The sequence below is a fragment of the Phyllostomus discolor genome, chromosome 11 (genome assembly GCF_004126475.2).
Source record: "Phyllostomus discolor isolate MPI-MPIP mPhyDis1 chromosome 11, mPhyDis1.pri.v3, whole genome shotgun sequence".
NCBI lineage: Eukaryota > Metazoa > Chordata > Mammalia > Chiroptera > Phyllostomidae > Phyllostomus > Phyllostomus discolor.
In genome coordinates, this window is record NC_040913.2 from 71898878 (window position 1) to 71911462 (window position 12585).

At 36.5% G+C, this 12585-nt stretch overlaps 1 protein-coding gene across 1 annotated transcript in view; it reads right to left on the bottom strand.

Moving 5' to 3' along the window:
• Positions 1-758: 758 nt before the first annotated feature.
• LOC114508759 (disintegrin and metalloproteinase domain-containing protein 32) overlaps positions 759-12585 on the bottom strand; it is a 109401-nt gene continuing 97574 nt past the window's right edge. The window contains exons 22-25 of the mRNA XM_036011104.1: positions 10429-10467; positions 3786-3824; positions 1681-1719; positions 759-922 (exon numbers count right to left, since the gene is read on the bottom strand). Of these exons, the coding sequence (XP_035866997.1) occupies positions 1710-1719; positions 3786-3824; positions 10429-10467 (88 nt within the window). The 3' untranslated portion in view covers positions 759-922; positions 1681-1709. The remainder of the gene's footprint in view (positions 923-1680; positions 1720-3785; positions 3825-10428; positions 10468-12585) is intronic.

Consider the following 12585-nt stretch of genomic DNA (forward strand, 5'->3'; position numbering starts at 1 on the left):
AGCCTCAGGTCTGCTGCTCAAGGGAACAGAGTTTTGGACAAACTAAAGATAATGTCTTAACTTCAGTTTTATTTCAGCCCCAGGCCCATGAAAGCTGAATGAGCCTCCAAACTACACCCTCATGAAACCCAACAGAAGGATGCCATGGCTGACATCAGGACCTGATATAATGATCAACTACTCCTGCCCTGGTCCCAGCCAATCAGTACAGCTCACCGCCCCAACTCCCTTGGTCACCAAGACTAATGATTTTCCCCTATATAATCTATCCTCTAGGGGCCACTGGGGAGCCAGGTCTTACACCTGTCTCTGGGCTTAGCGTTGTTTTCTTAAACCTTTGTTGCTGCAAACCTGTGTTGATGCACACAGGCAAATGAACCCCATTAGTTCGATAGGAGATTTACCCTGTTGATCACCCAGGAGAGGGGCAAGAGAAAGGTGTTGGACAAAGCAAAAGGCTTGGAGGTTGAAGTACAACCTCCAAAGCAAACACAGCATCTCCCAGAAGCCTGGCTTGGAGTTGTAGGGAAGGTGAGGTGGGTTCAGTGAAATTTGCATGTGGCCAGTGACATCTGTGAGAAAGCCCAGAGGAGGAACAGGGCCCACCACCCAGAGCCCTTCCTGAATAAGGGCAGTTGGTGCCAATCCCCCCAGCATCTGGGACCTCACGTGGTGATTGGAGAGCTGTGGAGAAGAGCTCTGGGAGCCGGGTGGGGATGGAAATGGCCTGGTTGAGATGATTACCTTTAAGCTCAGGGCCCTGAAACGACAGAACTGCAGAGAAAAACAGACACGCATGCAAATTGGCCCACATTCAGTTTATTGTTTCCTTCAGCTATGACAAGGAGAGGGAAGGCAGGAAGTTCATTTCTCAGTGAGACACTCAGTATTATCCATCGCCTTCTGAAGAAATTACCAGTTACTGTGAAAGAGAACAAAGATACACATGCTTAAGGCGCCGATGGCAAACAAAGTCCCTTCCACGGCAAAACATGCAAATGGCTGGACTGCTGCCAGGCAAAAAAATTCATATAGCAGGAAGAAATTCTGGAAAGAATGTTTACCATTTTGCTTGTGATGTTATTTGGCTATAACTTATTCTATCATTTTCTGTGATTTTTGTGGAGTCATATTTAATTAAAAGTATTGCAAATGAGAAAAACTATCATTTTTCCACATACAATGAGTGGTTCGTGAATATAACAAGTTAATTTTAATTTTTTTAGAAATTTAAATGCATGTTAACTTTTCTTTGTTCATTATCTTCTGTCAATCATTTTTGGTTTTCGTGTTATAATCAGTGTTTGTGGCACCTGGAAGCTCATAGACCTTAAGCACTGTGACTCCAGTGTCTAACGGGTGAAATGGCCCTGATCATGAACTCATTCTGTAGACTAATTTACATACCTCATCTCGTATTAGATTCAACAGTTTAATCCCACTCTGTCCTCAGGAACAAGTTCCCAACAAACTTTAGGTAACTTTTTGAAACTAAAGAAAAAGACTAAGTGATTTACAAACCCGTTAATAACAAGACCAGAAAAGATTAATAAGTTATTTTTGGTATACTACTTTACCAACTCATCTACCCAATAAATAACTTAGGAATTAATTGTAGACTATGGATTTCATTTTAATTTCAAACAACTTATTTTAAGAGACAACTCTTAATGTACTTACCTAGTGTTTTACATTTGGGTAGTTTCCTGTCATTCGGATCTAAATAAATAAGGAAATAATGCCTTTAGTTTGATAAAATACAATCTGACAAACATAATTTTCATGACAGTTTCTTCCTCTTTCCTTTCAAAATTTTGGTAAAAAAGAAATAATTGCCAATTTTAAATTTTTATATTATTAAACATCAAAATAAAATTATTGGGCCTCTTTTCTATTTTTATATCCACAGATCTCTTATGTCAGAGCCCCAAACAAAAAGAATAAGAAAAAAAAAGAATACATTGAAGGCAAATTAAGTGAGGCTAATTGATAGAGAAGATAATATAGATAGATTAGCAAGAGACTTCAGGCATGATATAGTTTACCCTTTGCATCCTTTCCCTGTCTATTTTTTATAGCTTCAAAACTTACAGATTTTTCCTACTATTCTGACCTCCAAATACCCCTAATATATTTAATATAGTTAACTTTCCACCAAAGCAATAAAGGGATTTGTATATCCAGATTTGTGAGACTTTTGTGAAACTACTGACATTACAACCCATTGGGTTTCCAGCTCCTAAAAAAAAAATTGTTCTGGTAGTATTTACTCAAGGAGTTGGTTCTAACAACCCCTCCCATGATCTTTCCAATTTAAAAAGATACTGAAAAAAAATTGAAAATAGGGGAAAAAAAGAAACAGTAAAGTACAACTCTGTCTGCTTAGCTTATTAAATTTAAGTAAAAAAATAATACAAGAATGCTTTTCTTGGGTACACCAAACACAAACTAATGAGTTAACATTCATTCCAAGTTACATTCTTCACATGCAATATACAATGTTCTATAGATGATGCTCTCTCAACTGCCCCTGTCTACTTGAATGCCACTTCTAGAAAACGATATGTGAATGACACATTCTATAATGAGATAATGTGAGAGGAAAATTGGAGTAGTTATAATATTAATTATGTGTACACGTGAAGTTCAAGACTAATCACTTATTCATTAAACAAGTCTTTATTGCACATTTACTCTGTTTGGTGCTAACTATAAATTGGTTAGCAAAATATGTGCAGCCCTTACCCTCAAGCCATTTCATAATACATAAGGAAAGTAATGCTGCTAAGTGACCAAAGGTTGGAGGAATCAAAGTGTTTGGCACCATTACCACAAATTTCTTGCTGATGGTGACAGGGAACAGAGACAATAAAGAAAATCAGTGTTTTTTCCTTCATTCTTAGTTTGGAGAAAGTAGCTAAGGTCTATAAAGAGGTGATTACATTAGGAGACATCCAAAAACAACAGAGAGAATAAAGGATATGGAATTGCTATAGCTTCCCTAATGGAGGGACCGACTTCATCAGGAAGGACAGAAACCATATAATGGTGTGGGGTAGCCTGAAGACTTAACCTGAGGATATGCAGATGAGATATTCTGAAAAACCAGTGGATTGGTTGTAACTAGAAAAAGATACTTGAAAGAAAAATGCCAGACAGTACAAGAAAACTAAAACTATAGAAGGGAGAAAGAAAGTATTTATGTGAACTAATACTTGGTCCTTATAAATATCTGATGACTTCAGAAGGGTCACAAGGCCACGACTGTGGAGCATGGGAAACTAAACTTCAGAGGACCCTTGTTAACACAATTGTGGGCTGTTGAAGGCAGTGGGAAGCGTGGAATTCTAGTGTGTTTATGGTACTCTCTCTTAGATAACCTCCTCCTAGGTGAACTAATCATTCACTCAGTTGTTCATATTGAGTTTATGGGTATAAACGTGACCTGAACAAAAAAAGTAATATTTCCCTTTGTGTATCCCATCACAAATGATACAAAAAATGCCCTGCTTCAGAGTTAGGTTCATAGAGTAATTATAAATACATTGTCTGTTATTAGATTTAACTAGTTTTTTCCTATGTATCAAAAGAGGAAACAATCAATATAAATTTAGTCAACTGAAGAGAAAAGATTGGGGTAATACTTGTTCCAAGAAAGAGAAATATGCATATTTTAATGCAGTACTTTATCAACTGTGGCTGCTAAAAAAATACTAAGCAATTATTTGTTCATTCTTATTTTTGTCATATACTTATTTATAAGAAACACTTCCTAAATTGCTTACCTGCTGGTATACATTTGGGAACTCCTTTCTGAGCTGGAGCTAAATAAAAATAGAAGTAACACTAATGTCTAAAAGTTATATTTTAAAACATATCTATTTTAATAATGAAGATTAGGGCATTTTATGCTAAAATTAACTTGTATTAATACCTGCGGCATGCAAATAAATAGCATTCTTATTTACCCAACATCAAGTACAATATGCTGGGGGAAATTTACATCGTCCAATGAGGAAAAGTATCAAGATATTAAAGATTGGTTTTTTCTTTATCACTGCTAAGCACATAATACAAGTTTGACTCTGAATGCCTAAATGTGGCCTTCAGGCTCCAAGCTCTTTTTATTCATCGCTATGTAAATTGCCACATTTTACAAGTTAAAACTCCCATTTACTTCTGGGCAATCTAGCAGACTGAACTGACAGAGAAACTTCCCGCTTCTGTTCTATAAGGAAAACTTCCCCTCTGTCTTCCATAGAAAAGCTGATGAAGATAGCACAAAAAATGTTAATACTCAATTGAGATTAAGAGCCAGAAAAGACTTTTCCTTCTGTCAGTAAAATATGATAAACTAGAAGTTCAGAGGGAAAACAGGGACTAAAGCTGAATGACCACAAGGGAATCTGAATTAATTACGTAACACCCTAAAGGAAGTGCTTTTAATAACCTTAGCTTGGAAGGAGTTAAAGGCACAGATACTTAGATATTAGAAAGCTAGAAGGAAGCCCAAGCCTGGTAGTCTTGAATGCGGATAATACAAACTATGCCACTAGGAGTTCAACAGACAAATTGTCTCAGCCATGTAAATAGGAAAGGATCACCAAGAAATGCAGAATCCCAGGCCTGTACCATGTATAGCAGCAGGACCTCCATTTGCCTATTCCCATGTCCATACATTAAAACCAGCGAACACTGAAAATATTGAAACATCCAGGCCCCAAGACAGGCAAACCTGAAATGTCCTACTCTTCCTTACGCACGCTTCCACAACTTGGGGCACGCAGGACTCCCAGGAGAACAAGTCTAAACTGCAAACGACTGCCTGGTAAACTCCTACAACCACAGCACAGCAGAAAAATTCCCACAGGATCAATAGGTAATACGAAAACCTTTAACAGAAATGTTTAGGATCTCCAAGGAGATGAAGTCAGAAATAAAGCAAGAAAAGGATAGCTGTTAAAAATATGGGTGAGAATGGGGGACTTGGAAACTCATGTGGATATCAATGTCAGAGAGAGAGGTAGAAAAGCATAATATATGGACAGCCACATTAAGAAACGTGGAGGCTAAATTTGAGACAATCCTCCCATAAATAGGCATTTAGGTTGAGAGAAGAAAAAGAATGAGGAAGAATAAATAATTGAGAAGATAATGACTAAATTTTTTCCAGAATTAATGACCTTAATGCAGATATTTCAAGACTGTATTGAATCCAGAGTTGGATAAATAAAAACAAATTATATCAGGACATATCACAATAAAATAATGAAACATTCACTACGAACAGGAAGCCTTAGAAGCACTCAAAGAAAATACATATTGAGTGGAAAGGAATAACTAAATTAATCAGACTAACAAGTGAGGTCCCAATAATAACAGTAGATGTCACATTACAACAACAAAATACACTAAGACCGTGGAAAATGACCCTCAGCTAAAAGTCTGTAACCATCTAAGCTATCTTTCAAAGAGGGGTGTGAAAAAAAGACATGTTCAGACATTTAACACAAAATGCTTACAACCACTAGCTGAAGCTAAAAAGGGTGTACTTCGGGAAAGAGAAATTAAAATAAAAATGAAAAAATAAAAATTCAAGAGTGAATAGTGATCAAAGAAACTAGTAAATATGCTGCTAAATCCTGGTAAGTATTCATATGATGCAAAATGTGATGCCAGTGGCAGCAGTGACAACATGACTGATGTAGGGGAGGCCACGGAGGGAAAACGCCCAGAAGTTGAGTCAAATGACAACTGGTGAGAGATTAATGACTGAAGTTTGCTGTTAAATGATCTCAGATCCTCTTGTTGCTTAGGAAAATATTGGAAATATTCATTGAATTTAGGTATTTAACAGTTAATTATACTACTATGGTATTAATGGAACCCACACTAGAATTAACTCCACCTCTCCACATTCTTTGACTTCAACAGTCTTCCCCACTGACTTTCCACCAGTTACAGATTATTCCAAAAATAAATGTAACTCAGATGATTTTTTGGTTTCATTTCTTTAAAAAAAATGACATTGGGATTTTTATGGGGATTGCATTAAGTCTGCATATTGCTTTGGGTAATATGGTCATTTTAATTGTTGATCCTTCCAATCCATGAACATGGAATATCTTTCCATTTCTTTGTGTTTTTCAATCTGTTTTAATAATTCTTTGTAATGTTCAGCATAGATCCTTTACATACTTTGTTATACTTATTCCTGAGTATTTTATTGTTCATGTTGTAATTAAAAGGGATTTTTTTCATTTCTTTTTCTGAAATTTCATTGTTAGAACATAAGAGTGCAATGGATATTTGTAATTTATTTTGTATACAGCCTCTGTACTGTATTTTTTTTACTGTTTCTAATAGTTTTTGGTGGAATATTTAGGGTTTTCTATGTAAAGAATCATGTCAACTGCAAAAAGTACAATCCTGAGGAAAAAAAATGAAGCCAAAGTTAGCACACTCCCTGACTTCTGATTATACTACAAAGCAATGATAATCAAAACAGCATGGTATTGGCAGAAAAACAGACACAGAGACCAATGGAACAGAACTGAGAGCCCAGAAATAAACCCATGTGTATATGGGAAATAATTTTTGACAAAGGAGCCAAAAATATACAATGGAAAAAAGAAAGTCTCTTCAGTGAATCGTGCTAGGAAAATTGGAAAGCCACACACACACAAAAAAACTAGATCACAGTTTGTTCCCATGTATAAATATTAATTCAAAATGGACCAAAACCTAAGTATAAGACCTAAAATAATATATTACATAGAAGAAAACATACATACTAAACCTATGGACTTTGGTCTAAGAGATGATTTTTATGAATTGGGCCCCAAAGGCAAGGAAAGTAAAAGCAAAAATAAATGAAGGGGACTGTATCAAACTAAAAAACTTCTGCACACAGCAAAAGAAACTAACAAAACAAAAAGGCAATGAGCCGAATGACAGGAGATATTTGCAAACAACAGCTTCCACACAGGTTAATACCTAAAATATATGGAGAACTCATACAACCCAACACCAAACAAACAATCCAATTAAAAAATGGGCAGAGGATCTGAACAGACTCTACTCCCAAGGAGACATACAAATGGCCAATGGATATATAAAAAGATGCTCAACTTCACTAGCTTTAGGGAAATGCAAATCAAAACTACCACCTCACACCTATTAGAATGGCCGCTCTCAACCAGACAAATAATAACAAGTGTTGAAGAAGTTGTGAAGAAAAAGGAACCCTCATTCGCTGCTACTGAAAATGTAAACTGGTACAGTCACTATGGAAAACAGTATGGAGGCTCTTCGAAAACTTAAGAATAGAGCTTCCATAGGATGCAGCAACTCCACTTCTGGGCACCTACCCCAAAATTTTGAAAATATTTATTTGCAAAGACACATGCACCCCTATGGCCACAGCAACATTACTCATGGTGTCCAACACATAAAAACAACGGAAGTGTCCTTTGATAAATGATGGAATAAAGAAGACATGGTACATATATATGAAATGTTGCCATTTGTGACATGGATGGATCTTGAGAATATCATGCTAAGTAAAATGTCAGACAGAAAAGGTTATGAATCATATGATTTTCCCCATAGGTAGGATATAAAACTGAAAGCAAAAAATGAACAAGCAAGAAAAACAAAGAAGTCATAGACACAGACAACAGTATGGTGGTTACTGGAGGGAAGAGGGGTGCAGGGGAGTAAAAGATAAAGAGGGTCAAATATACAGTGACAGTAGGTTTGACTTTGGTGGGCACACAATTCAATATACGGATCATGTGTCATAGAATAATACATTTGAAATCTATATAATTTTATGGTTTTATTACATATTTTGGAGTGATACTAGTTAATGAAATTACACGGGTTTCATATATTATAATTCTATAATACATCATCTGTATATTGTATTGTGTGTTCACCACCTCATTTCCTTCTACAACCATATCCCCCTCTTTACCCTCTTCTCCCTCCTACCACTCCCCATTCCCTCTGGTAATCACCATACGGTTGTCTGTGTCTATGGGGGGGGGGTGGCCAAAAAACCCCTCCAACCACCTTCCTCTCTTAGAGCTCTCAATCTGTTCTATATCTATGAGTCTGTTTCTATTGTCTGTTGGTTTATTTTGTTCATTAGATTCCACATGAGTGAAATCATATAGTACTTGTCTTTCTCTGACTGGCTTATTTCACTTAGCATAATGTTCTCTAGGTCCATCCAAGCTGTCAATAAGGTTAAGATGTCCTTCTTTTTTACAGCCAAGTAGTATTCCATTGAATAAAGCTGTGCAGCTTTTTTATCCATTCATCTACTAACAAGCATTTGGGCTGCTTCCAAATCTTGACCATTGTAAACAATGCTGCAATGAACATAGAGGCACATATATTCTTTCAAATTAGTGTTTCAGGTGTTTTGGGATGTATTCCCAGGAGTGGAATTGCTTTGCCACAGGGCAGTTCCATTTTTAATTTTTTGAGGTAACTCCACACTGCTTTCCACAGTGGCGGCACCAGTCTGCATTCCCACCAACAGTGCATGAGGGTTCCCTTTTCTCCACATCCTTCCCAACATGTGCTTTTGTTGATTTATTGATGATAGCCTATATAATTTTATTAACCAGTGTCACCCCAATGAATTTAGTAAAATAAAATAAAAACCTAGATGCTACTTCTGATTCTTTAACAAGCTTGATGACATTAGTCAAGATAGACACTATTTGAAACTTGCTTTGATCATCTAGAAAAGAGAAGGTTTTATTATTAAAAGATAAAGAATTAAAATTTGACAGCAATAAATAATGTATGGACTATAAATGGGAAAGTAGTTGGGAGATGGCTTAGGAGTTTTCATGGAGAAATTTGCAAAAAAACGTTTAAGTTGAAAGGAATTCATGCCTTGTGGTTGGCAAGGGAAGAGTGACGGACAAAAAAATGAAAAATAGCTTAGTTTGCATATTAATTGGAATTTCTTCTTTCTCTTATATATTTGTTTATAGAGTGGGCTTTTATATATTTTGTGGACTTACAGGGTTATATTTCTAATGATAACCAGGATATTTATTTCACTGTTGTGGATTAAATTATGTCCCCTTCAAAAAAGAGGTTGAAGTCCTAACACTGGGTATTTGTGAATGTGACTTCATTTGAAAATAAGGTATTTACAGATGTAATCAGTTTAAGATAAAATTACAGTAGATTAGGGTGGGCCCTAAATCTAATGATTAGGGTCATTTTACAAGGAAACAGATTTAGAGACGCGGAGATACACAGACCCTTAGGAAAGACGGCCACGTGGAAAGTACCGCATTTGCTGGGGTACTGCAGCAGCAAGCCAGGAACACCAAGGCTTGCCAGCAGCCACAAGAGGCTAGGAGGAGGCGTGGAAGGAGTTCTTTCTCAGAGCCTCCAGAAGGAGCCAATCTTGCTGATAGCTTTGTTTTGGACTTTTGGCCTCCTACACTGTGAGAAAATGAATTTCTGCTGTGTTAAAAAAAACTTCCCCCCAAATAAACAATAAATAAATGACCTGAAAACTATACTAGATGTTATGTCAGTAAAGGCAACAACAGTGTCAAGTGACATTATTAGAATTTAAATATATAATTATCCCAAAAACTGTTGCCCTGGTGCACACCAAGCCAGAAGGCTAGGCTAATGAACTAGCATTCCAAAGTGCACTCCAATGGAAATAAACACTTTCCTATGGGTAATGCTATCAACTCTCACTCAGTGTAGGGGACTAAGGACCAGAGGAGAGATGAATTATGTTCATCTAGAAGATTTAAAATGCCAGCCCCTATACAGGTAAAGAGTTTTTAAGTGAGAGAGGGAGGAGCAAAAACTCCCAAATGTTTTATATCTGCAGAAGAAGCCCAAACCCAAAACTCTTAGATGTGAGAAAGTAAACATTTGTTGTATTATACAGAGATAGCCATCTTTCGGGTAAGGGAGGGGAATTTAATTAAAACTATTTTGTAATGCTGAGAGGCTATGGAGGATACAGAAATTGTTCCCTTCTGATGTTTTCCTTCCACAAATTTTTCTTAAGTGACCATGATAAGCAGTCATTCACTCTGCTATTCACAGGCATACGTATTGAGTTTCTAGTTGAATCTCCAAACAAAAAAGTAAACTTCCCCATTTATGAATTAGCTCCATAAACATAACTGATCATCCAAAAGTAAACTCACAGTAGACACTAACAAACTGGAGGGATGAAGACATGTATTTACCCAGGTAAGTACTAGTTACTAGATTGGTAAATACTAATAGGTTTTGTTTCATTTTGTTTTGGTGTAGTACTGTACCAGTTTTTGCTGCTCAATTAGTACTCACCAATTAATTGCTGATTATTAATTTTTTCATCTTTTTAACATACATATTTTAAGAAATGACTCCAAATTTACTTACCTGACAGTATCCGTTTGGCTACTGCTTTCTGATGTGTATCTAAATGAGAATAAAAATAATGCTTCCGAGTTAATTCTTTAAAAAATGTGCCTTTGTAAATAGTGAATCCTAGATAATTTTATAACCTGAATTAACTCTTTTATAGCACTAATCATCACTAAGGAATAACCTTAAATGATTATTAAATTAGGGTATGCGGCTAAACAGCATTCTCATTTACACATATCCCGTGTCCAAAAAGAATATAAATTTCAAATCCCCAACTAGGGAGAGGAACAAGTAACACATTTGTTTTCCTCCTTATCACTACCCAGCACAGAATATATGCTTGATCTTGAATGCCTGATTCTAGCCTTCAGGTTCCAACCTAATGCTTTATTCACTGATAAACAAATTTGACTACAGGTCCTGATTCGAACCCCTCACTGGCTTCTAGACAATCAGGCAGACTGGATTGACAGTGTTTTGTCCCCCTCCTATCCCACACATAGAGATATAACACACATACACACACACACAACCAACCAAAATTTAGAAGAAAGGCACGTTTCTACTATAGTTTTTTTTAAAGCAGAGAAAATCAAAAGCACAAAAGGTAAATAGGAGCCAAAGCTGAACGACTCCAGAGCTATGTGAATCAGTTGTATACATCAGCTCATAAGGAGTTGAGACCTTCTAGAAAGCAGGAACTAATCTTCTCTACACCTGGCGGCCATGAAGGGCCTTACCATCCGTGAAACAGGGACAGCAAACGCTCCTACCACTGATCTTTAGGATAGGGCAGGGACATTTCCTTAAAAGTGTAGATGAGTAAGCACCACCTGGAGACACAAGAACCCTAAGTGCTTAAAATGTGGTAAAGATGGATAACACAGATACCACACAGAGAAGCAGGAACCCTAAGTCTTTAACAAGTACAGGTTCAGGATACAAGCTCATGCTTCCTCAGAATCCTAGCTCTCCAGGTCTAACAAGTGCATGAAAATGGGTGACTTAGGAGGATAAAACATGAAATGCTCTCCACAGGAGGATTCTACAAAGCAGGATACGTAGAATTCTCATGAGACAAGCATTGCTGCTTAAAATAGCCTTACAATCAAAGACGAAGCCAGTAAGAGCTAAGGTCCACAGCCAGAGCAAACTAAAGAATTCATACATTGAGAAGTACAGGTAACAGAAAAACTTCAAAAAAAAAATGCTTAGGATTTCCATAGGGATCAATAAAGGAACAGAGAATTGACAAAACTAGATAAAAAACTGCTGATTTTTAAATTGTTTAGGGAAATCACCGAGAACACCAGGTAAACAGAAATACAGGGTGGGGCAAATGTGGGTTTACAGTCGTTCAAATGAAAAATAATACAATAACCAATAAGTAATAATACAACAATAAACTCTGAGTTTCACAAACTCACAACTGTAAGCCTAACACACAGATGGGTAAAAGTAGGCTTACAGTTGTGAGTATTTGAAACACAGTTTATTCTTGTATTATTATTTATTAATTATTTTATTTATTTGTATTATTATTATGTTTATGTTTATTATTTTGTATCCTTACTTATAACTTACCTTTCAGGCAATGATGGCTGGTAATTCAACCTACTTTGGCCCATCTCTGAATATAAAAAAAAGACCAGCTAAAAAACTTGGAAAAATTTAATACAAGATTTAGAATAGGGAGACTCAATATTTGAAGAGAAGAATCTAGAACGTTTCCAAAGGAAAGCTTCACATTGGAAGAAAATATTGAGTTCCAGTTCATGATTTTTAAAAAATTACCAGAATACATCATAATGAAACAAGATCTTTATGGACAGAAAAAGAAACACTTTCGAGGCAGTATCAGGCCGAATTCTAAAGATGGCCCCCTGAGATTCCCATTCTTTAGATATTTAAACAGTTTTTAAGTACTGCTCTGAAGAGAATTTGCAAATGTAATTAAAGCTCCAGATCAGCTGATTATAAAATTCAGAGTTTTTGGTGGGCACGACACCATCAGGTGAAGTCTTTAAAAAGAGAGTTTTCTCCTGCTAGTGGCAGAGGGGAGCTGAGAGAGAGCCAAAGCCTGAGGAAGACCTGACATGCCCTTGTTTCTTTGAAGATGAAGGGAGGTACACGCAAAGTCATGTGAGTGGGAGGATCAGGAGGGGCCTC